Source organism: Idiotropiscis lumnitzeri, chromosome 9, assembly GCF_059441095.1.
Source record: "Idiotropiscis lumnitzeri isolate Australia: NSW breed Sydney's pygmy pipehorse chromosome 9, RoL_Ilum_1.0, whole genome shotgun sequence".
Lineage (NCBI taxonomy): Eukaryota > Metazoa > Chordata > Actinopteri > Syngnathiformes > Syngnathidae > Idiotropiscis > Idiotropiscis lumnitzeri.
This window is the reverse complement of record NC_142399.1, coordinates 12,881,884-12,907,652: the sequence shown is the minus strand read 5'-3', so window position 1 is coordinate 12,907,652 and position 25,769 is coordinate 12,881,884. Positions and strand designations below refer to the sequence as shown.

At 41.9% G+C, this 25,769-nt stretch overlaps 1 protein-coding gene across 3 annotated transcripts; it reads right to left on the bottom strand.

The window, feature by feature from the left end:
- Positions 1-527: 527 nt before the first annotated feature.
- On the bottom strand, positions 528-25,769 carry bmpr1aa (bone morphogenetic protein receptor type 1Aa). Of its 3 annotated transcripts, XM_088304430.1 has the most exons (14): positions 25,569-25,769; positions 17,734-17,806; positions 12,962-13,873; positions 11,225-11,474; positions 8,122-8,284; positions 6,903-7,005; positions 6,708-6,807; positions 6,531-6,618; positions 5,997-6,132; positions 5,709-5,901; positions 4,705-5,002; positions 4,446-4,621; positions 3,559-3,689; positions 528-3,439 (listed from the first exon to the last, which is right to left on the bottom strand). In XM_088304430.1, the coding sequence occupies exons 4-14, from the start codon at positions 11,289-11,291 to the stop codon at positions 3,314-3,316; spliced, it is 1,581 nt and encodes a 526-aa protein (XP_088160556.1). In that variant the 5' UTR covers positions 11,292-11,474; positions 12,962-13,873; positions 17,734-17,806; positions 25,569-25,769; the 3' UTR covers positions 528-3,313. The 3 variants fall into 3 exon arrangements, with proteins under 3 accessions (XP_088160556.1, XP_088160555.1, XP_088160557.1); XM_088304429.1 differs by lacking the exon at positions 12,962-13,873; XM_088304431.1 differs by lacking the exon at positions 12,962-13,873 and having other exon boundaries at positions 6,531-6,615.

The following is a 25,769-nucleotide window of genomic DNA, read 5'->3' as shown; positions in this document are numbered from 1 at the left end:
CTACCCGTAAATGGTGATTCTGAATTCAAATCACCCATAAAAGCACACTAAAGACAAAGTGATAAACTTCAACGTTGGAAAACAATCAACATTTTTTTCTTTTTTTAATGGACCATACCAGTAATTGAATAAGTTTGTTTGCATTGTCCTGGTTTTGGAGATAAACAAAATTTGTTTTCAGATTTATTCAAAAGTTGGATCATTACTAAAGTACGCATTAGTTGCAGCTCTAATTGCATTTCATATAATTTATTAATTTTAATAAAAGCTGTACATGTAAGATTTATATATACATGAAATGAGCACTTTGTAGATTTGGCACCAGTTTCTCATTTACACCAAACAATTCTTATCTGCAGGGCACGTAAATGTCCAGCAGGAGGTGCTGTAGCCAAATAATTTTGGCTCGCCAAATTAGCGTTTGACCAAAATGAGAATTAAATTTGTTTTAGGGAATTACCTGAGAATTTGCTTGCTTTCCCCGCTTATGAAATGTTTTCCCCACCAGTGAAACCACACCAGTTGAGTACTAAAAATAAGGTTATTTACTTAAAATTGTTACATTGGACAGAGTGCATACACTTTGTTTCCTTGGTAAACGCAATTAAGGCACAAAAGAACAAAACATTTGCATTCACCTCAAGGCTTCTTGCATATGAGAAGAGGAAAAACATCAAAGGTGACCACATAAAAAAAGTCACTCGGATGACAAACATTGAACAAATTTCAAGGGACACGCTGACATTTGACAACAATCACACGTCCAGCAAAGGCGTCGTTAGCGTATTTAGCACGAGGAAGCGGATGCAAACCTTAAAGTGACAATTTTGTCCATTAAAAAACATTAAGTCTGACTTTAATAATTTGACCTAAATATTCTCTAACCTACACTCGCCTCACTAACAAACTTCCCATTGATGTTACTGCTGAATAAAGTTAAATTAAAACTAATAACAAAGACATTTACAAGAGTCTGATTGGACGTATGAAAGCTCAGTGGGAAGAGCCAAAGGCCAACGCATGCTTACGTCAGCAAAAAAAAAAAGTTTGCCATTTGCTCGTTAGTAGTGTACAACACTAGGACAGCTAACATTACTGGTTTGTGTTCGGGGTGGACCATTATTTGAGCATGCAGTTCATTTTTAGTTAGATTTTTTTTTTTAAAACAAATTATTTCAAGTTCTCAAATGTGCATATTCTTTTAAACCTGACGCTGTTCACTTAAAATTAAAAAGTATTGTAGGAAAAATGTTTCAAACATAACTGGGGCTGCCATATTTGTATCTAGGAATATGTGACATGCCAGAAAGGAACACAGACAAAATTGGTAAATATTCAGCAATGAGAAGCTAAACGATGGACAGAAATCTTGCGAGCTAATGGCAGACAACAGCTCACAATGGCTGTTCTCGCATTGTTCAAGATGCTATCCGATCTTATTTTGTCATCATACATTGTCACCAATATCAACAACCCCATTGCAAAATCACAAATTTAATGCTCTATAAAATTGTGAATAAATTACGCTGGCATTGTTTAAATATATAATACTTGGCCAACTTGCAAGTCAGGCGAGAAGGAATGCGCACACCAACTGGACACTAATGCAGTTTGTGAGGTGTCACTTGCGGAAGATGATACCAAGCAACTTGGGAGGCCTGAAACTGATGGCATATTTCAATTCTTATTCCACAACTGCAGTATTAAACAAGGTACTGCGTTTTGACTGGTGCTGGCGCAAGCGACATTCTTCTGCACTATTAAAAAAAAAAGTTGGGTTTGGTTCCCCTTTAGGCGACTGCATAAGGCTGAGGGAGCTGCGTAACAAAAGCAGTCTGCGTTGAAATCTGTTGAAGAGTAACTTGGTCGCGACTTTTCCCATGCTTATAGTTACGCTTTTCAATTAAGGGACTCACAGCTTTAAATGCCACAAAGAAACAAGTTTAGGATCAACAATTTTTTTTACAAGAAAATTGGGGAGGGGCAGGGGTTGTTAATTTGTAAATTGGTTTGTGGCCCAAAAAAAATCCAACGCAATTGTGTATTTTCTTCTCAGGCCACGATGCTCAGCCCAAGTCTTGATATTTCATTGCTGGCATTATTAGCCATGATTATTGAGCTTTGCTCTTACACTCAATGTAATGGTAAATCAGTGCTAGCGCTCAAGCTAATAACGGCATAAGATTTGCAAGCGTTATCGTCCATCGTGTATGAAATGATTTTCTATGTATTGGCTTTAACAATTATGTACACTTCTTTATTTGGGACGATTTAAACTAACAAAATGTTTGTGAAGATGTGAGCTCCTTCCACTAACAACATGGCTACTACCACCAGCTAGTTTACAGTTCTTTAACAATATTTAGCATCCTATTTGTTGCCCCTCCCCCACAAAACAGAAAAAAGCGATTAAAATAGTAAATGGGATTTTTGTGGGCAAAATATATTGCCTAGCTTGAGCTTGCGCTATTGAATATGTTAATCTGTTAATTATGGGCGTGTTGGGGAATTCACACAGACGTCCTAACAGCACACAGAGTGTGTGTGCGTGTGTTGGGAGACGCAAAGTGGGCATCCCTCCTACTCATTTCCAAACGCAACTTATGTTCGCAAGCAAACAGCAGCTCAAGCTTGAACCCTTTCCATCTGTACTGCCTGTATGTCCCCAGTTGGTGCGGCAAGAGCATGCACCAGCACTCCTGTTTTGGGGCACGGACACAATTCTACAATTCTGTGAGTTGGCGTGAAGTACTGTGCGCTTGGAGAAAATTTCCAAGCGCACCGCTTACAAGCAGGCAAATGCTAAATTAGCCTTAGTGCTCGCACTCACAGCGTAATCACATTTGCTAACATTATCATCTCTCACATAAAATTATTTTGACATCACATTTGAGTACATGAGTGTAGCGTTTGCTATAAATAAAGAGTTCAAATCCACGTTCTCCGTCTCATCGGCTCCACCCACTGAGGTTTGTCTCAACCAATGAGATTTGGTTGTGGCAGCGAGCAGCTCTGTCTCTTGTTTCCAAACAAACAGGACGGTCCACATCTCCACGGCGATCACTCGGTCGTCTCCCTGCGGCCGAGATATTTTACAAGACCAACACAATGAGCAAATCCAAATGATGAAAGTTTTTTTTTTTTTTTGGGGGGGAAGAGGACAGGAAGTGGATGAACCGGAGAAGAAGTTGGCATGAGGGACAGGAAGTGGTCTGTGTTGCTTTCACAGAAAGCGTCACCGGAGGAAGACGAGTTGAAGGACGAGCGCCATGACTTGGGCTTTTGTTTTTTTCCTTTTCTCTCGAATTGCGCTTCAGATTTTGATGTCCTGCGACTCGACCATCTTGGCCAGCGTCTTCTTCACTCTCAAGATGGTGAGGCGCGAGGCGGGGCTTGCCGACCAGCACTCGCACATCAGCTTCAGCATGGCACGCAGACACTACAAAAGCGCAACCACAGACAGACACACACACAAACACAGGCACGCACACACACACTGTTATGAGGCGCACGTGGTCGCCTACAGATAGCGCCGGACAAGATGGAGTCTGGCCTAACCTCGTCGCTGTTCCATCTGTTGGACACGGTGGGACGCAGGCCCTTGACGCACACCACCTCCAGCATGTCTTCATACGACGGGTCCGACGGCACCATGTCGTAATACGGGAGCTGGTACTCCTCCACTATACCTGCACACACGCACACACACACACGCACACACACCCCATCACACGCACACACACACAAAATGGCGCATGCAATGAAAACGGTTTTATTGGGCGCATGACTTCTCAGCTTGGCTCGGAGAAGATCCAAAACTACTTTACAGCAACTCTTTTGGGAACTGCTCCTCAGTTGCTTTTGTCCTCTATCAACTGTTCAGCTCAGTTTCCAAAATAAAAACCCATACACAGGATTTCTTCTTTTTTCCCCCTCGTAGTTTCAAAATTTATGGAGCTATTCAAACTATTCCAATTCTAAACCTATTAGTTCATTTCCATTCTGCAAATGTTTTAATATTCAAACTAAAAATGTTTGATTTTTAGCTCCAATTACTGTTTTAAAAGCAGATACTTACACATCGTATCCGAATCCAATACTAATGTGAGGACCGTCTTGCTCATGTAAAGAAAAATATTTTTTATGCCTTTTTAAATGTCAGTTTTCTATTGTCGAGTATTTTACTTGGTATTGATACTCATTTTCAAATTTTTGTCTGGCTGTCTTAAAAGCAACCCAGCTGAAATGCTCCATTTAAAATGAACTTTAAAAGCTTATGCACGGATTTAATTGACCAAGATCAAAATGTTGTGCATTTTCATTGTAATTACACTTTTTTTTTCTCATTAGTTTTGTAAATGTCATTGTTTTTTCAATTTGAGTTTGCTTTCTATTGTTGGTTTTCATCAGCTCCAAAAGCCTTGACTGTTGCGCATGTGTCGTACCTCCAGTGACGCAGCGTCTCGCCATCTCCCACACGACCAATCCGTAGCTGTACATGTCGGCCATGAGGTAGGCCTGGAACTGGTTCTTCTTCAGGCTCTCGTCCAGGACTTCCGGCGCCATGTAGCGCCGCGTGCCCATGCGTGTGCTCAGAGGCACGTCCACCTCATTGGTGTCACTACGGTAACGCAAAGTGGACAGAGAACAGGTCAGACGAGACGTCGGCCGGCAGCGGCGCCATCAATCGAATCCCGGTCCGACCTATTGAACTTGACAGCAAGACCGAGGTCGGCGATGCAGCATGCGCCGTTCTTCTTGATTAGGATGTTCTTGCTTTTGAGGTCCCGGTGGGCGATGGCGGGTTTGCCCTGCGTGCCGTAGATCTGGGTATGGAGGTGGCACAGGCCGCAGGCGGCCGAGTAGGCCAGCCGCAGAAGCGTGGCCGTGTCCAGCGTGGCAGTCTTCAGGAAATCGTACAGCGAGCCATTTTTGTGGTAGTCGCTGATGAGGAAGAGTTGCGTGAAGGCGCCCGTGCCCTTGATGTCCGCCGCAATGAACCCTGAACAACCGCATGACAAAGGGATTTCTTTATTGACGTGTCAGGAAAAAAAAAAAAACGGAAAAATCCCTCAGCAGTGAAAGCGTTCAAAATTATTCTACAGTCTCTCCTCCTGAAACACTACACAGGGATTATTTTCTATAGTGGAGTCTATACAGTTGACTCTTGGGCTAAAACGATTACTCAAAAATACTCTATAATAGCCAGACAGTCGACCTCCACTATTTAGAACAAAAGTGTGCAAATAACTGAAAATAACTGTCAAAAACAAAAGACAAGAGGGGAATTTTTTGGGGTGGGGGATAATTTGTATCTTATGAATAGCAGGTGACAGGTTCCACCCCCCCTCAAAATCCACAATTATGTAAATCCACAAATCCCGAACGCTGAATAAGTGAGCGTCCACTGTATACGGCACTCCAATGCGAATAGTTATTTCCAAGCCCTTTCGCAATGCTGTCTGACAACTACTTTCTGTCACGCTTCCAGTGAGGTGATTGGTGGATGCAGGCAACTGCGTGCCAATGTTCCCCTTTTCACTGTTTGGTTTGAAATTAATGAGCTTCATTATGAATCACGTCAAAAGAGCATTCATATTATACCTAGCCTATATCATATCATACATAGCAGTGACATCATCATGTATGTGTGTGTGTGTGTGTGCATGTGCGCATGTGAGCGCACGTGCGTGTGCGATTGCATTTACCGAGGATGTTGTCATGTCTCATGAGGACGGTCTGATAGATTTCGGTCTCTCTGAACCAGCTGGCCTCCTCTCGGGTGAAGAACACTTTGACAGCCACCTTCTCGTCTCGCCATTGGCCCAGCCACACCTCGCCGTAACGACCTTTGCCGATCTGACGCACCATCTGGATCTGCCGGGCGATGGTCCGCTGAACCTAAAAAAAAAAATAAATAGCTTTATTGGATTCTATTGCAATGATCACACACACGTGTGGCAACATGGACCACTGGTGCAGTGACAAGTTCGTACCAACAGGGGGAGCCCGGAGCCACTGCCTGAGCTCTGGGATTGGTGGATGAGGTCTTTGAGAGACTCCCCCACAGGGATGAACACTTCCTGTTCCACATCCTTCTGGTAACGCTGGCGCTCACTTTGCCACTTGTACCTGACAGCCACAAAATATGTGCACAAAATACACACACAAAAGCACAGACACACACATTCCAGTCATGGTCATGTGACAGTGTGCTTGTGAAAATGACGATGAATTGAAATAAAGACATTTGCTTTTAACCTATGAAAGAAGACAAATTCTTCTTTTAATCTAAAAAAAGTTATTAAAACAAACGCACCTGAAAAAAAAAAAAATCTAATTTACACAAGCTAACATTTAGAACGTGCTTTTGGACTTTGTTGATGAGCACCGCAAATGTAATGCATGAGCAGTATAACATACAGTTACAGAAGACTATTAAAATAATGTGAACGTGTCAGGTAATCAGTGCGTATTGCTTGGTGGTACTTTTGTGTACTGTGCAGTGCAATGCTGAGTTTTTGGTGTACCTGTAGTAGCAGACCACTGTGACACAAACCAGCGTGCAGCAGCAAACCGTCATGGAGATGAGGAAGGCCAACCAGTGGGGGCTGCCTTCTGGAAATGAGATGAAGGGCAGAATGAGGATCAATGAAGGCGATTGGCCGACGGAACCGACACCCCAAAGTCGCAACAACAAATAGTACCCGAAGGAGCCTGCGGGGGCAGCGTGGGCTGGAGCTCGCGGTTGCAGAAGTCGGTGCTGCAGCACTCAATAGTCCTCCTGGCCTGAGCGTTTGGGGAGTCCTGTCAGTCCAAAGCAAAGCATCGTGTTACACACATCCTGACTAAGTGTGCGCGTGCGTGCTTGTGTGTGTGTGTGTATTTGTGTGCATGTATACCTTGCACTGAAAGTGTGAGCCTTCATACTTCATGCATCCCGACGTAAGGATGGCCTCGCCGTGCTCGTCCTCTTCGATGATGGCGAAGCACTGACCGTTGGTTCTGAGGAATGACATTCGTCAATTTGCATTCCAAAAACATTTTTTCCCCACCCTTGCTTATGGGACTTTCTTGATTTCTCCTGATCTGATTTTTTCCCCAGCCCTAACTTGCATGTGAACTCGCACTCAGGGTTTCCAACAGCGAGTCGATTGACTTATTTAGAGAGGACAACTTGACGGTGAGCTACTCTTGATGAGTCGAGAATGCAATAAAATGTCAGCGGGTGTTCTGTCAGAGGCTCAAATTGTTGACGTGCATCAGAAGCTACTTCCAACATATTTGATACAGAATGTTACTCGACATTGGGCTTGTAATCCATTTCACAATAAGCTTAAAGTTTTTCTTCCAAGTCCTGGTGCGAATGGACTGCTAGCTAGCTTCAGACTAAATGGATCTTTGTTTTGTTAATGTGAATTCATGAGTTGATGTGTGCATTACTGAAATGCGCCTAACCTGGAAGAGTCATGTCAAGTCGAGTAAGTCGAATTTATCTAGGTAGCCTTTAATCACAAGAAAGGCTAACAATGCTTCACATGGCCACAGGTGATACATATTAATGATTACAAATTAAATATTGACATCATGTGTTTTCGTCTTGAATGGCTGCCTGAAAGATGGAGGAAAATGAAGCATTGTACTCCAATTCTAGCCCGGAAATAAAGATCAGAAAGCTTAAGTATAGGACGGGTGTCATTCGTGTGACAAATAAGCTATCAAAACATATTTTTGATTACTTTTTTTTTTCTTAACGTCATAGTGTTTTGTCCCCAAAAATGTGAAACACATGCTGCTAGGCATTTGTTAAAAGATTAATCCTTTCTTTTAAAGTCAAAACTTTCTGAGGCTTGGTCGACAAAAACCATCACCTACAGTATAGAGATGACTCACATGTGAGTAAATGTACCAAGAACAGTCACCCAAAAGACTAAAACTAAGATGACAGCCACATTTTTTTTGGAAAACCGGTTGCAAAAGTCACTAAAAAAAAGCGCCGGCAACACACAACATGCTTTTGTAAACTCTTACTTCACACCCACGTTGTGAGTGCTAGCAGTGGATGTCAGCACTTAGCATGATACAAGGTCCTGACGACTGGCTGGCCCAGCTTCAACTTACTGGCAGGTGTTGTTGGTGGCGTCTTCGGGACAGTGGCCGGAGCAGTAGCAGCTGAGGAAGCGAGCGGCATCCTCAGGGGCGATGGTGGAGTCCTCGCCGGGACGTCTGGCCTCCGCTTTCACGCCTGTTCCCTGGAGGACGTGGTCTGGGTTCTGACCCGCCGCTGCCAAACACAAAACAACATGCAACAGTGACGACATCTTCCAAGGTGACCAAAATCCATCCATAATCTTTGTAAACACCTGCAATGACCAAGAAGGTGTTGGCACTGGAAAGATTTGGTGATGAATGTCAGCTTGAATATGTCTGAAGTTGGACAAGTTCAGACACGGCACACTTGAGCAGAGTAAATGTCGCGCTAGGTAGTATAAAGTGTGTGTCACAATAGGGAGAAGAGTGACAGAGAAACACCATGTTCAAAAAATAAAAAAAGAGCCGGCGATGTTCTAATCCAGCCATGCACGGCAGCTAGCATCATTCACGGCGCGTTTCATTATTGTAGATCTGAAAAGAAACAATTACTTCACCAATAAAATGTCACAAAAGCTTCATTTTCTCATCTTATTGATTAGAAACCGGTGCTAATGCTGAACTAAATACGGGAAACTGCTAGAAACATGCCATGGGCCTTAAAAGACGGGTCAGAAGATGCTTTCAATGTCTGTCTGGCAGTTAACGTTAGAGGCGGTCGAAAACTCTTCTTCATTTGTCCGATGAGCATACGAAATGAACATTCCTTGAATGATGAATGTTTCCAAGATGAAGCACAAGATCAGGATTTGTAGTGGACTTTTAAGGGAGCCACATCGGTCCACTTTCTAAAAATCCTAATGACTAATTGTTTTCAAGTGCAGTTGCTTGCTAGCTGCCCATCTAATCTGCTTGTTTGTTGGGAGGTTTGATGACGTCATAATGCGGCGCAGATGAGTTGGACGGCGTTATCAGTGAGTCGTCCTGGTGGTGAAGCATTCCTCCTCTATCAGCATGGCACATGTGACCCGCCTTGGGCTATTTATAAAGCCATTCCAAATACACTTTCCAGAGGTGATGCGGGCTGGAAAACGATTCATATTATCGTTGATTTGTTTTACCATAAGACGAAGAAGCAAAGAGAAAGAAGAGCCTTGATGCTTCTAATCAGTAGTTGTTGTTCTCGCTTATCTGCTTCCTTCTCCAATCTGCTTCTTCTTCTTCTGCGTGGCACATTCCAGCTTGCCTTCCTCACGGCAACAACACCAAAGTGCACTGACATGTCTGGACTTGAAGCACATACATGTTGATCTGCCTGGTTGTCATGGACACTGTCACTGGAGTATCAATGACGTGTGCCCCACGACAAAAAAGGTCCAGCACCCCCCCTGCATTGATTTTACAGCACATCACAGAGACCCGGTTCAGGGAAATCCGAGCTTGATGTCTAAATCAAAGTCTGCCTAAAAGACATGGGATTGAAGATAATTGCTGGAAATTAACACCGACAACCAAGTTGTACTGAATTGTGGCGATGTAGCACTCAAGTACAGAAAGCTGACTTGACCATGCTGCTTTGATTGACACTTGTGGGCCATGTGTCAGGTTTTCATTTGCATTTTTCCTTTACAGGCAACTTTAAAGTGTAAACCCTGCAGATATCAAATATTTAAATGTGGAACAATTATACGGGACTTCAGAGATTTTGGTGCTTTTTTGGTACAATAGGCCACTGAGAATGTCTATTGGATGTTGTGTACTTGTACCAGACTATGAATAAATGGAGGAGGAAAAAGAAGCAACGTGTGTGTGTGTGTGAACGTTTGTGTGTGAGAGAGAGACAGAGAGAGCGATAAAGAGAGCAAGAGAGAGAACATATGTGCTTGACTGTGCGCCAGTCGGAGTGGAGACTGAGGTCTGGCAGAGAGCACGCTGGGTAATCGGATTCTTAAAGTCAGTGCTTTTTTTTTTTTTAAAGTGAAGATTTTGTACGAACGACAATCCTGCCCAACGCCAGCGACACTGCTACTACTGACAGCTTTGTGTTGATGGAACACAAATATTTACGCACACAAACTACAGTACTGTTCAATTTGTGCGGGGATTTGCAGGAAAAAATGCATACAATGTGAAAAAAAGTGTTATTTTGGCAAAGAGTTTCTGTCAAAATGAGAACAAGTAACTCACATGGCATGAAACAAAGAATGGCCTTTAGGCCAAAAGTTTGACATATGCAATGTAGATTAATTAAGTCAACTGAACAGAGCCAGCAAGGTTGAAAAATACTATAAAAGCTGTTTCTATCCAAGTGATAAATTGATTTGTGGGTTGTTGAGAGGGGAAGCGAGCCCTTTTCAAGGGAAAGCGCGTCTCTGGAGTGACTGAGGGATATTTCCGGAGAACAATGACTGTTTGGAGCGTTTAGCGCCACCGAAAGCCCGCACCGTGTCATACAGGAAATGGTTCATGTGCAAAGAGGAAGCCAGAGCACCAACAATTGGCTCAACAGCTTCCTGCAGAGCGAGGGCGGAGAAAGTTTTCCAGAAAGCGTCTGTTTTTTCATTTGGAGACAGAACAAGGTTGACTCGAGACGTCATTTGCAGCAGCTAAGGATTAAGAGCAACAGAAAGAAAATTACAACAAACACTAAAAAAATAATATATATATATATATATACATATATATACATATATATATATATATATATATATCCAATAACTTTTGCATTTTATCAAACAAATCGTTCATGAATTATAACTAAACCACAACAATTATTTCACTATTAAAATGACTTTTCTACTAGTTGCATTAATTTAGTGTGTGGTAAAATATATTCATTTATCTCATGTGAAACAATGTGATCATTTATTTATGGTAAATGATTAAAAAAAGTAAAAACAAAATTGCAATGATCAAGTAAAAATGAATATATCTGTATTTTTTTTCACTGATTTCGAATCTGCCCTTGTTTTTTCGCTGCCAAAAATCTAGTATATATATAACGCCCATCTCTGATTCGGATTGGCTGTTGGCATCATCAAAATTAAGTACTTACATTTTTTTGGGAGTGTGGCTTGCATTCGAGTTGCTCAATGTAAGAGAACAATGAAGCGCAAAGGCGTGGCGCTCGTACCTTCTGCTCTGAGGACCATCAGCAGCGTGGCGGCGGCAGCGGCCAGACGCAACAAGAGTCTTCCCATCCTGCAGCGCGACTGGACGGAGGCTGGGCGGGGTGGGGTCGCGCCTGGAGGGACAGGACGGACGCTTCCGCCGGTCCCGATGCAACTTTGGGCGGCCGGGTCGTCACCACAGACGTTTACTCGTCTGCTATCACAAAATGAGAAGAAGCTTCCCTGGCTCGCTGGTTCTTTGGACCCGGAATGCTGTTAACACAAAACATTCGCAGTTTGTGATATCCTTGCTTGTGATAAGGAATGATAACAAAAGACAACCAGCTTGTCATTGGCCAACTTGACCCCAAGACTTTTTTGTAAATCTACTCTTGCTAGTCATGCTTACAATTCTGTAATTGTATCAATTAATAATTAATGTAATTATTAATGTAATTGTAATTCTGCAATTCCTCTGTTGTCTTCAATTTGCAAAACGCGAAAAATGACCAAAGGGACCCTAAAAATCAATGCCTCAAATACAAATGACTTTTTGGGTGGGTCTACTCATGATTGACATGACAGCCAAATTTCACGTCAAATCAAACTTGCTTCGTGGCCTCACTTAGAACAATTCAGTAAATGCAGTATGTTAAAAAGTGGATGCACTCTAATCAAGCACTAGGAACATTGGTTTGATTGTTCCTCCATATTGGTGTGACTGCAGCATAGTCAACATGAAGGATGCGTTGAGCTACGGAACAAACAATAGTCCCCTACCCACCACCAACAAATGATTTGTCCAAGATGTGCAATTACGGCGCAGCTCTAATAACCACATATCACAATTAGGGGGCACCGAGAAGGGGTTGGTGGATGTTGGTAAGGGGGTGGGGGGAGTCAAATGTGTGCGGGTGTGTTAAGGAATTAGTGGCAATGTCCAGCCAGTGTCTGTCACTTTTCATTTGCCAGGGCGGGACAAAGAGGTCGGACCTGTGACCCACTTTTCACACATCTTTGGCAGGGGAGTGGGCTCCCAATGAGTGAGCTTGCCTGTGTGGATGTGAGACTTCTCACTTTTAGGAGCGCATATGACAGACATCCTTAATAGTGTGCGCAAGTGAACAACCAACAACAACATGACCATCATCATGGTCACACTGGAGCAAAAGCAAGACACACACATGCGGGTGCGTGGACAAGACGAGGCAGGTTGCGTATGGCAGCTACCATAACCTCGACTCGACATCCTTCGTGCAGCCGTCCGACGGGCGCTTCCCTTGAAAAACAGTGTCGTAGTCGCATGACATCATCTTGTGTGTGCACGTTATCTTTGACATGAGAAAGCCGCTCGGTTAAAATCTCAACGGTCACAAACGGACAACAAGCGGCACATTGACTCACGTCCAGTCAAATAAAATCACAACACAATGACAAAAGTGTGCGCATGCAAGTTCATCCAGACTCACGAAAAACGGAACATTTAGTGCAAATAGAAGTAACATCTCACAGTACGGAGTTACAAGTCCACTCCAAAAATCGCGTTTGAATGATTCCGGAGTAGGGACTGATGAATCAATCATTTTCAGTGGATGTTTTTCATTCCATGATATCAAAATCCTGGGCTGTGACATGTTGGATTCTGAGTGGACTTGAACAAATTGAGGTCACACTAACACCTTGGTGTGCAAAGGAGAAAGAAAAAAACAAAAACAATCAAAAACACAACTTTTTAAGATCCCCGCCTCCCCTTCCCTCACCCTTGGAAAGTGGCTACAGCATGGAAGTCCAGACTTCAATAATGAGACCTAATGCGTGTCCACTTCCTGCTCTGGAAGAAGAGTGGCAGTCCAAACAAACAAGCCCGAGGCAGCCAGCTCGCGCACTGCACAAATAAATCGTGTAATGACTGAGATTGAGATTGTCGTGGTGGTTTTGCAACACAATTCCGTGGGGCGCTAAAAATGGAATGAAGAAGCATCTTATTTGACAATCTCATGACCTTGTGTTGAAAAGAAGAAACACTTTGACCACAACTTCCTCTGCCACTTAACACCAAATGTTATTGTCTCACCGTCTTCATAAACACAGAGTTTAGCTTCTTTTAAAAAAAGATTTAAATTTATTACGCCTTGCTCAATCAAGGGTTGGCTTTTTATTTGGGTTTTTATTCATTTTTTTGCAACACTATCAAAAAAATAAATAAAAAATAGCAGCGCTTGTCAGCTTTTAGTATTAAGGGTGATTGTGTTTCCATTTGTATGAAAATGAAGATGTTAAAAAAAGTCAACGAGATTTGAAACCAATTGAGAATCAGTGGAAAGATACGAAAAGTGTTGTTTACAAAATCTCTCTCAATCTAATCTATCTGAGCGGGAGCTTTTTGTTGTTGTCGTTTAATTTTTGCTAGAAAGAATTGCAGGCGGGCCCCCGGGTGCTACAGCAGCAGCAGCGTGCCGGCGCCCCGGCCGACATGCGTTTCAGACTTGGTGGCTCCACTGCCATTGTTTGTTCGGCTGCTCTCTGCGCCTCATCTGCAGCCAGAGATTAGCATGAGAATAGCCGCAATCTCCGAGCCTCCTCGTGAGCGAAGGCTTCCTCTTCCTACTGGTCAGCTAATCCTCATCATCTTCAACATAATGCTCCGGAAACCGACCTGTTCTGGACACATTCTACATTGAACAACAACACAAAGTTATGAGCCGCTAAAGCAAGTAAAGTGTCTTTTCTGCTTCATGTATATTTGGTATAATCCAATATGAAGATATTCAAAGAGCACATTGTTGGCGACGGGCCAAAACATCCAATGTTCAAATTGTTCAAGTTTATATTTTTGTCACAAATCAATATCATTGGTCAGTCCTCACATTTAGTTTTTTCTTCCTTTTTACAAACAATTGAGCAATCTAAACGGTTCTCTTTGACAATGTATTGCTCAACAAATATTGAAGGATTTTTGGGGGTTCTTAAAAAGTTGTGGTTTTTATTTCTCAAAAATGGCAGAGATATTAAAAAAGTGCTCCTTTTAAAACACAGGACAGAAAACTAAGAACAAGGACAGAAGCCAAAACGGGACCAATGAAAGAACTTTTTAAATATGTGGTCATGGTCATCATGTGGAGCAAAATTATCATCAGTTGCAGAATAGAATCAACATCAAAGCGCAAGTAGCACCTACTCTGCTGATGCAGTGCGACATTCAACAGTGAATTCTTCAAAATAAAAATCAGTTTTAGGTTGAAGAAATTCCTTAAAAACTGCTAGTGTGATGCTATTTTTTGAGGTACAGCAAAGGTATCTAGTGGATTTAATTGGTTCATTTAGGCAAACAAAATCTTCACTAAAATTATTATTATTATTTCACAGATGTGACGAGCATAAATCCCTTCCTAACACAAATTGAACAAACGGGTGCAGTGTACCCCTACGGACTCATATGCAGATCTTTTTTTTTTTTGTTTGTTTGGAACCAAACCCCCATTTTTTTTTTCTTTTTGTGGAAAACACTTCTTGGCGGCATTGCTTCCTTCCAAACCCTCAAATGTATTTTTAGCATGTGTGAAATCCTGCGTATGCGAGTAACGTCATTACACTGGTGTGGGTGCACGCTTGCGTTCAAGTGGGCCTACTCTTCCAAATCCCACACAGTCACAAGAGGCATGCTCTTCGGAACAAAAACATGGTACCGTAGGATTTCATGTGACTCGGTGCTCAGGAGTGCTGACCCAAATTAGTCCAACCCCAAAACAAGAAGCGTCCCAGGTACCCATCCCTAGTTACAAATATATATAATTAGTGATAAAAGACAAGGGCCAATGTTTATCTGCAATATGATGGGGGTGATTATATTATAAACAATGCATAACATATGAGTTGCAGTCAAAACGGCCCTGGAAGGAAAACCATAAATAAGATGACAAAGAAGTGACCCCCAGATTTCCCCCCCCCCATTCATAGATCCACTGGTGCTACTCGTACATCTGCAGGTGGAGTGAATGGATTAATGTTGGGCGAATAACATATAAAAGTGTGCGTGTTCGTGTGCGCACTTGCTGGGCAGAAGAAGCCATAAATTCTTATGACGTGGCTCGGGAGCCTGGAGGTGTTTTTAACGAGTGCAATCGCCATAGTAACGGGTCCTTCCATCAGCGGCACAGTGTTCCCTTTGTCCTGTATTGCGGCCGTAAAACAAAGCCACGCACACCATAAAGCAGCAATATGTTCATAAATGACGCGCTGTCAGTGGAGCGTACACGCACCAGCAAAATTTTCCTACAATGTTCACAACACTTGTTGTTGCTTATGTTCATCCTTTCATACAAGAAAAACTATTTGTGAAGGCAAATTGATACGAACACCACTTAAAAAGAAACAGTGTACGAAGTACGCCAAATTATTTCAAACACATCTGTTGAGTCAATGCTTGTCCTTCTTGCAACTCCTCCATGCTAACATCTTGCCTCAAGTTGTCCATTCAGCAGGAGAAATTAACCTTCCTTTGCATAGTTTGAAATATTCAACTCCGTTTCTCAGCCGAGCTGCACTACTATGACGACGACAACATGAAGGCCAAATTTAGATATCAATAATTGCAGACGGAACACAAGACAATGTACACTGCTGTGGGCGCGCACGTGTGATCAGCGAGCAGACGTCAAGCCTCAAAGTCAACACAACACACTACTTGGTGGTCCTTCTGTGTGTGTGTGTGTGGGGGGGGGGGGTGCGTGCGTGTGCGCGTGTGTGTGTGTGCGCATGACTACAATAAGAAAAATAATTTAAAAGCCCCACCATAAAAATGACTCTTCGACCCCATTATTTGCAACGGTCTTATTTTTGGGGGAACAAAGGTAATCAGTCCAATTTCATCAAGGATTACGGAAAATTAATATTTACGATTGAGATGATGAAATTCTGAGGAATTGGACAATTTTCAGAGAAGCAAGGTGTTGCAACAAATTTATTATTAAAATAGTTGTTTAATTTGAGAATTGATTAATTGGCAATTCAACGATTTAGTGTTACAAATCTGCTGTCAGCTTCAATTGTGAGTGGAAAATGTCAGATTTTCACTTCATGGGTGTGCAAGGTATTCCTCGCTATAAATGGGGGTTTGGTGTCATTTAATTTAACAAAAGTTCAAAACATATAGTACACAAATAAGCTCTGAAGATATAATTCTCTCAAACATTTGATGTCGGGTGGGTGGAGACTTTTTTATAAATTGAGTTCAGTCCTCAATGGTCTAAAATGGTGCTTGATAATAAATAGTTATGCACACTAAATACGTACAAAATCTATGTCATCACATTCCATCATGCATTTCAATGTTTCTGCTTAAGATCTTTTCATGGGGAACCCAGACATGCTTTTGGACTGAAATCATCCACACTTGTATGCTCAAGCGAAGAAATTAATGTGCGCGTGTGCGTGCACTGCAGGACATATGGGAGTGATTTGGAGAGCAGACGGCCTGCCCCTGAAGGTCTTTGAGTACATTTTGAGTCAGGATGTCGACTCAAGTTCCACTCAATGACCTGTTTGATTGGAACTTAAATAAAAGATAGTGTTTCCTTCAATAAAGGTTGTCCTTCAATAGACGTCCGACCACAATCAGTCAGCGAGTGAGGCAGACAAGTGAATGCTTCTCTTTCCCAACCATGAGTGGCACGTGTTGTGAAGGGTTCCATCATAGCGACCATGTCCAAGTGTCTTTGAACAAGAGACGGAGCAACTGGAGCTCCTGATGTTGCGTCATCATCAGTTGAACGAGGAAAAAGTGTTCAAGCGCTTTTAGTGCCTTGTGCCCATTCGATATTTCCAATGTAGTCGGAGGTATTGCTGCCCCCGTTGTTAGAAATCAAAGCAGACAACGGGCCAAATGAGGCACTCAGAAGCTGCAATTAAAAAGGCAGGAAGCCACTTGATTGGTCAGCCATGCCGTCATTGCTGGGATCAAGGGTTAATCTCATAAAAGGGGGGAGAGGATGAGGGATCAGATTTTGGGGCTGTACATGGTGTGTGTGTGCTCATGCGACGACACTAAAAGTCAGACAGATGTTGAATACTATTGGGAAGCCTACACAAACATAACTGTTTGTGTCTAGCTGTTGAAGCCATTAAATGTAGCGTGTCATGTTTTTAGATTGGATGGAGGCACAAGATGTCATCGTGTGTCCATGTGTGGCGTGACTGTGTGGGTGGAACATGTGTTCATTTGTGCATGTGTTCGTGTGTAAATGTGTGTGACTTTTGCACGAGCCTGTAACATGACTGTGATTCAAGTCAAGCTCCTCACATTTCTGGATTACGTTTGCAAAGTTTTTTGGGGAGGACCTACACCACAGTATATGCTGAAAGAAAAACTTACCTAATTGCATTTTTCCCCTCCTTTTAATTTCCTTTGCAAAAATACGGTCGACCATATTTAACATGCTAAGCGCTTCTAAAGTATTTATGTATTGAAACTATTAACAGAAGAAATTCTAATCACATTTAGAAGACTCATCTATTTGTGTGAGCGTGCGCATACCTGAGTGCTGTGTCCATGCGTGTAGCATGTTGCTGCAGGGCTCCATGGGAGAAGGCAGTCACATCAGAGCAAACTGTTGGGACAAGAGTGGCACAAAAGCTGAGTCATGCTTACAGCCATGCTGTTTGTCATGTTGCTTTAACATGGGGGAAAGAAAAAAAAGAACAAGTAAATCCCCGCTCTCGAAGACGACGCGGCAGGAGGAGGAGGAGCAGCACGGTGGCGGACAGTTTTGCTTTTTTAGACCCGACGAGAAGAAAAGAGAAGTAGCTCTCACTCATGAGGGTGCATAAAAAAAGGAGAAAAAAAATAGCAGCTGCCTTTCATTATTTCTGGAAGGATTAACTGCTTCACTACAATACTTTTTCACTGCAAACTGAACAAGAACAACGACAAAAACAAAAAAAAACAACAGTCGCATGTTTAAACAACAAAACTTGTACACGACACACAAACATCAGGAGACAATGATGCTGCAGAGTTCATAAACATTTGTGTGATTCATTTGTTTTGAACAGAGAAGAGATGAAAAATCAAGTTGGTAAATTGGGTGTGTGTCCGTTCCGTTCTTCAATTGGGGCCATTATCAAGATATGATCAGGACTGCATTCATTTAGCTGTTCCTTTAACAATTTTTTTGTTTTGTTACATCCCATCAGCTGCAACAAATTTCTCACATTTTTAACATAACCTTATTTGACATATATCGTTTTTTTTCCCCTTTGCTTGTACTTGAACAAGTGTTTGCTTGACAGTGACACTGGAAGAAGGCACGACAAAGCGGAGAAACCAGTCATCTTCAGGTAAACAAGCAAAGCTGGCTGAGCTATGCGGGCCGCGAAGTAAACATGCACATGCACAGTGATATCAGAGCTGCAAAACAGCTGAGAGGTTGAGTGCAAGGTCGCATGACATCTCTTTGGTTCTTATGGCTACAAAAAGCAAAAAGTGACTTTTCTTTTTTTGGGGGGCAGGCAAGTGCAGACGTTGAAATGATGAAAGAGGACCTGGCAGTGTCACAATGGGAGCAGGTTAACTTAAAGCTCGTGCATATATGCAAAGATTTTTTTTAAACAATTGACAGAGTGTACAATTTGCATCCACCTGCTCAATGGATGAAATCCAACACATGCAACAGGTCACATCTGCCAACCCACAGTATTATATTACATTTTGACAGTAACCAAGTAATAATGAGTTACTCTCAATAATTTTCAGTTACATAGGCTGGTAGAGCATTGGAAATTTAGGACCTTGAGATGCCTTTAATCAAATACTGTAGAAGAAAGTGCATCTTTCCTTCCCACTTACTATGTCAGCTAAGAAAAAAAAGCAGCCCTCACAATCAGCGTTCTTTGACTTTGCTGCGTAGGCACAGCTACAAGAAAAAGCAGAAGGATCATTTGAACTCTCTTTGAACCATTTGGTATGTATTTACACAGAAATCTGGACATAAATTGAAGTTCTTCATTGTTAAATATTACCGTAGAATATATATAATCGTACAATGTTTTGCAGAAGATGTATGAAACAATTTCAAAAATGAACAAGAGCTGCTGTTCACAAACACCGTCTATACATAATTGTTTCATGAAGCAAGATTATTTTTTGTATACCATCATTATTGTGTTTTTAAAAAAAAAAAAAGACATTTTTTTCCCACTCAGGCCCATATCGCCCAGCCCTGCTGACTATTATTTGAACGCATCCTAGGGCTTTATGAGGATTTCAAGTTCACAAAAGCGTTATGAAGTACAGTGCTACCTTAACTTGGGAATTGGGCTGGGCAAATACATGATCTAAAATTCATTACCATCAATGTATTTTGACAATTTCAAACTGAAATTTGGTACTCTATGATGTGAACAAACAAAATTAACATTGCTGATATATACATATTTCATATACAAGCTACTCCTCCGGGTTGATGTGTGTGGAGAGGGGTCGTGGAGACTTGCGAGGGATGAGTACACCAATCAAAATCCTTGTGAACAACCAGCCAAACACTGAGCCTCATCCATACACTTAAAAATATTGGGGAGGAAATTTGGATTATTACAATTGGATTGGTGTCCTAGCTCTAAGGGGAAATCGTACCATTCTGCTCAGAGTGGACGAGAAAGAGGACACCAAATGTGACAAAAACCCACTTGTCTAAGCGAGAGGAGAAATTCACTGTCGTCACATGACCGCAACAGCAAGGTCAGGGGGCTGCAAGTGCACAAGTGAATCTGAATGCATTGCAAGTGATCAATACGAATCAAAGTCAACATTATGCTGTGTCACATCACATTACATCTTTGCGCCACACTCAAGTCAAATAAGATAAAAGGGGGCTGATGAATTTTCACGAATAAATCTGACACCGAACAAATTGGACACACAGGCAGGATACATTTGAGGCCGTTTCATAATAGCAACTGGGGTTACACTCTACATGGTAGAACGCCTTTTTATTAGTCACTTTGACAAGATGAAAACTTGTTTGGCTGTGAATGAGCTAAATGGCCAAACACGTGGGTAGCTCGTCACAAAAATAGATATTTGGGGGTTTAATAAAAAAAAGTGTGACAACATTTCAAATTGTAATTATTACCATTTCCCAATTTGATTATCATTATGATTATATAACATTAATTATGCATTAGGCGTATGCTATGTGGAACACACCGCAACGTCAAGGCAAAGGCGATGAAGACAACCAAGAAGTAAGGCGAACACCAAGAAGCAGAAAAGCTAAAAAGAACGAAGCAGCAGCATGAAGACGAGTGCAAAGAAGCGGCAGAAGGGCAAAGAGAAATTGCATTTTGGACTTTCAGAAACATTTTGGGTGTTTTTTGACAAACCTACAAAATGATTTATCAAAAAAACAACAATAGCGATAATTGAACACTCACACACACTGAAGTTCAAAATCAGCTGCAGAAGTAGATGTTCTTTTACTGAGCACAAAAGAAGCAGCAAGCTGAAGAAAAAGAATAAAAAAATGCCAGAATGATGGTGGTAATAGTGTGAATTTGGAAGGGAGACTGGCTGCCCCCGCCCCTTTTTTGTTTGGGGGGGGGGGGTTCTGCAGCTGGAAATGAATTCAAGTGTGCTGGGAAACCAAGGTTGGTTGCTGCCAAGGTGGGCAACAATTCAAACCGTCCTCAGTCATTTCCACCATCACTGTGGTCTTGCACGTTTCAAGTCCATTTCATGGCGTCGTCTTCATTGCGGTTGCTGCCGTTTACAATTTCCAATGCACAAACTGTTTTGCCCATGAAACTCCAAACTTCTGTTACCAACCACGCTGATCATACACAAAACATTTTGCCTCTGCGTTGTAATTGTGAATGCTAATGTTGATAACATTTTCTCTTGATGGCGCAGTGTGAATATCGTAGAAATAAACGAATCATGTCCACAGTTCCCGTCTGTGATTTGGTACAGTCAGTGAAGAACACGCTTCACGGAACATTGACATGATAACAAGCAAATAGAAATAGGTGCTTTTGAGTTGTTTTGGAAAATGATCACCAATCACAAAGAGGCTCTGAAGAAGGGATTTGCAGGCACGCCCGTTCAACCAAGTACTTCCTTGTCCTCGCCCGGATCAAAATGTGGATTTCTTTTGGCTGCTCGCAGGAAGCCAAACAATACTTGCTTATCAATCTCATTTTTCCCCCCCGTCAATCCTCCACTTACTTTCCCTTTTTGACCTTATCGATCGCTTGTTCGTTTGCAGTGGTGTATCAAGTAAAAACAAATAAAAAATAATGTGTGTGTGTGAGTAATATATATATATATATTTTTAACATTTTTTTGCGGACCTCCGAAGCAACGCCTTGTGGCCCCAATTTGACCAGCACTTTTTCAAACATGCAGAGGCTTATTATGTATCTACTGTAGCACACCACCATGAAGTGATGCACCATTTGAGAGATTTGCAGGAGCAGGAGGCGGAGGCATGGCATATTTTCCTCCCCAGCTCAGCCACTCTGTCTCCAGGTTCCTCTGGGAGGGGGTGGGGGGGTGGGGAGGAAAGCAGACAGAGTAGAGTGCGGGAGATGTGAAACCTGATCTCCCTCCTCCTGCTGCTGCTGTGCCACCTCGCCGTAGCGCCTCCAGACTGGCGAGTAATGCGATCCTGCAGCCTGCAGCATTGGAGGCTCTCCAAGGAAAGGCAGCCCAGAAAAGAAAAAGGGGGAAAAAAAGAATACGGAGAGCGGGAATAACTCCCTCAGACGAACACTGAATGTAAGGAGCCCAACAGAAGGAGAAGGAGAACATGAAGAGAAGTGTCCTTTGTCAACAAAAAACTTACTACATAACAATCAAGGCAAATACTTTCAATCCAGTAAATAAATGAAAGTGTAGCATGCCCTCCGAACAAGGATGAGACTTTACTGATGATTTTGCGGTTTATTAAATACAATAAATAAAATCACTACGACTGCTGTTCCAAAAATATGAATATGGTTAGTTACAGAAAGTCAGGAACCGCTCTCGAACAGTGGTGTCATCTTTCCCGACTCAAGTATACGGAAATGCCATGCATTCATTCTAGCCTCCTTTTGCAATAAGGGAAAATAGAACTTTAAAGTAATATTATACTGCACTGTGCTACTTTTTCAGGTGTGCCCACCTTGGCTACTGGGGGTGGGGGGGCAATACAAGAGTCATGTGGATAAACAAAGAAGAATACACTTCTACTTCTCAGTAAACTGCAATTATTTTTGTTACTTTTCGTAAAGGATAAAGAATATACGCCAGTGGGAATTGTTATTTTATACAATATATATATTCTCTATAATTTCAAACACATAGGGACATTTACAACATTTTAATTACAAAATTAGTGTTTGACTCTTTCTTTGGAGTTGTGCAACATCCATAAAAATACATTCTTGGGAAACAGGCTTCAGCTCAGTGAGCATCAAAACAATTTGCGCTACAGACAATTGCGGATGATTGACATTTTTTAATTCATTGATTGGTTGGACTTTCTTCATTAACTCCAAATAATTTGGTGAAGGCTTGCTTACAGAACAACAAAAGTCAGCTTATGACGTACACCACACATGGGCAAATTCTTTCCTTTATTAGTGTGATATAAATACTTGTGTGTATGTGCGTGGTCTGTATGGAATGTGCAGCTGTCTGACACATCGTTGGTACAACTACAATTCTTCACTCGGTTGTGTTTCTAAAAAAAGCATTCTAAAGCTACACAACATATCTGCGCTATTCTCATTTTTATTGATGATGCACTCATTCAAGGCCAAGAACAACTCAAGATGTTCATTGAGCCGCTATCTCACCGAGGAGCAAAAATTTGGTTTTAGATGCTACACTCTTGTCAGGATTGGTTCAAGGTCGCAATGGTTAACCTAACAGTCACCAGGTGTTCACATGTAGTTTTCTTGTCGCGAGGGGATTTTGAACAGGTTCAAAAGTTCCTTGTGACCCCCCCAAAAAAAATTTAAATAAATTGGGTGCACGTTTGTTACCTTGAACCAACATGACGTGAAAGAATATTTGCTAAACTTGGTCAACAGTCGCCAATGTCCATCCCTCAGTGGGATAAGGGCTTTAGGCTCAAACATTCAGCATCAAGAAAAAGTTCGGGACGACTAGAAAAGGGTCTGATGCTTGACAAGTAATAAACCAAACTGCGTAAGAAATCGTGGAACACAATATTCTGTGGGGCTTTATTAAAAACGAAATAAAAATCAGTCCAAATGTTCTAAAATGGCTGACATTCTCTGAGTCTTTTCTGAGAATGGCTGCCATTGAAAGAGTTCAGGTATCCACTCAGTGCAGCAGACGACTCCGAATCTGTGCTAATACTGCAGCTCTGTTTATTATGGTGCTTGAAAGTGGCTCTTTTGCTCTGGAACTGTGTCCAAGCCTACCTATCACTGTCATAAAAACTCAGAAGTGAAAATGTTTACATGAAGCCAATAACCCTTTCAAAACCCGAATATCAGCAATATTCAAGTTTTGAAAGGCCACGTAAACACGCGCAAAACCCTAAATATGTTCAGATTTGGGTTTCTGAGAACCCGAATAAGACCCCCGGGTAACCTCTTTTCAAATGCAAATATTTGGTCATACAAACACGATCAGATTGCCTCCATTGAAAGGGACATTGGATTGTTTCTGCACATGCTCTCGCCGCAAGAATGCAGCATTGCCGCTCACTCGCCGTAGCAAAAAGTGAAGCCGCCGGTAGCCACTTCACCTTGCCACTCACTAAGCGAGCAAAACATGAATTGATTTCTCCGTGGCGTTTTCACATTATTTTATAACTCTATGGCCAAAATGACACAGTGCGTATTGGGGCTGCATGATATTGGGAAAAACATGCGATATGCAATATGGAGTTGACTATAACTCGATATGACTAGATATTATTGCAATATTTAACCGGTTGCCAAAGATATGATGCTTTTATTAATTAATTAATTAATTTTGCAACTCACAGGAAATACACAATCGGAGGAAAACAAACTCAGACACAGCACAGCAGCACACTTGGACCGAGGAGAAAGCCAACTGCTTTACTCCTGTTGTGAGTGACATGAATATTATCTTTTCAAAAGTAAGAAGCGGAAATGAGATTTAATTGTGTCATAAATTTATCCGTACATCACCTGTTTTGATTTGGAGATGCCAACTGATCAAAATTGGCATGTATGTTTGCGGGAGTAACTCTCTGTTCATACATGTAAATGGGCTCTCCACAAATGTTTCATAAAACGAAATTTTGACAATCCAAATATTGGCTGCACGTAAACGTAGTCAGTATGGGTCAGGGTTGTCTAAATTAGCCCCACTGTGATGTCACAAGAGGGCAAAATTCACAAGGGCCTGCTCAAAGACACATCTTTACATTCATATTTGATGGGTGGCCACACAATTATCTGGATACAGGACATTAAAAAGTAAATTTTACAATATGTGTCCCTTTTCAATTCTTCAACATAATAAGTCCAAGTTTTACACTTGAAAATGAAAAATTATTAGTCTAAGGTAAGAAATATTCGTTGTTGATCGATCCTGTTTCAGTGGCTCTTTACTTCTAAGCTCTTTAAATTTGTTCGAAATACTACTTTAGTGTAAAAACAAGTGTTAACAAAAATCATTCGTTGATTTGGGAAATTGTAAGAACAGAAATCACCACATTAAGTTTGGCTAATTATGTGAGCGGACGAGCTAACATTTCGTTAGTCACGTTTTAAACAGATGACTGTTATTTCAGTTGAAAGGTGACCAGAACGTACACATTTTATCTGAAATTTCGCCATAGACGGAAAAGCTGAAGACAAAAAGTTACGAGCGAAACGTGAGCTAGCTGGGGAATGCGGCTAAAGGCTTCACAAACTTCGAAAGAGAGAAAAAAACACTCGAACAAATCCTGGTTTTAACTCCTAATTGTTCATTAGTGTGTCACTAACATTTAGTAGCGACACGGAAGGAGATTCTGGTGGAAGAAAAAAATGGCAGCGAAGCTGTGCAGGAAAAAAAAGTTGAAGGTAACTTTTCCACGACGGCAACCGAAGGGATACGTCTATTACTAGGCAGAAAATCCAGGAGAATCTGTTAAGAGTCGTTCGAGTGATTTTGTTGGCTTTTTTCGACAATTAAATGCTCATCAGGCACGCGACACGTGGAATGGACAAATAATTAAAACATTGACTGGAAGGCCTTGAATGAAACAAACACATATTAGTCACCGTGTTGCTTGTTAACACGAAACCACTTCTCTCGATTCCGCTCCAGCAAGTAGACGGCACACACAAGTCGAAGCCGAAGGAGAGGGGGGTATAGTTGTAGACTGTCGTCTTTACCTTTTTGCTCGCATGTCATCGACGACAGCTTCCTTTGCTTGCTCTCTTTTTTGAATACTTTGTCTTTCAGTGGCGCAAAAGCCCCAAATTCCCAAAAGATGACAAAGAAGGACGAGGCGTGAAATTCCAACGAAAGGGGAGCGAGTGATCGTCTGCGTCTTCTTCTTTTCGCTCGCTTGCTTGTTCGGTGACTGGCTGCGC

What these genes read in the sequence shown, in the direction of transcription:
- bmpr1aa (XM_088304430.1), bottom strand. Translation starts at nt 11,291, where the DNA reads ATGGGAAGACTCTTGTTGCGTCTGGCCGCTGCCGCCGCCACGCTGCTG. An exon ending in GCTCACACTTTCAGTGCAAG is followed by an intron (nt 6,808 to 6,902) that starts GTATACATGCAC and finishes TTGGACTGACAG; the next exon opens with GACTCCCCAAACGCTCAGGC. An exon ending in ACAGTGGTCTGCTACTACAG is followed by an intron (nt 6,133 to 6,530) that starts GTACACCAAAAA and finishes TGTGGCTGTCAG; the next exon opens with GTACAAGTGGCAAAGTGAGC.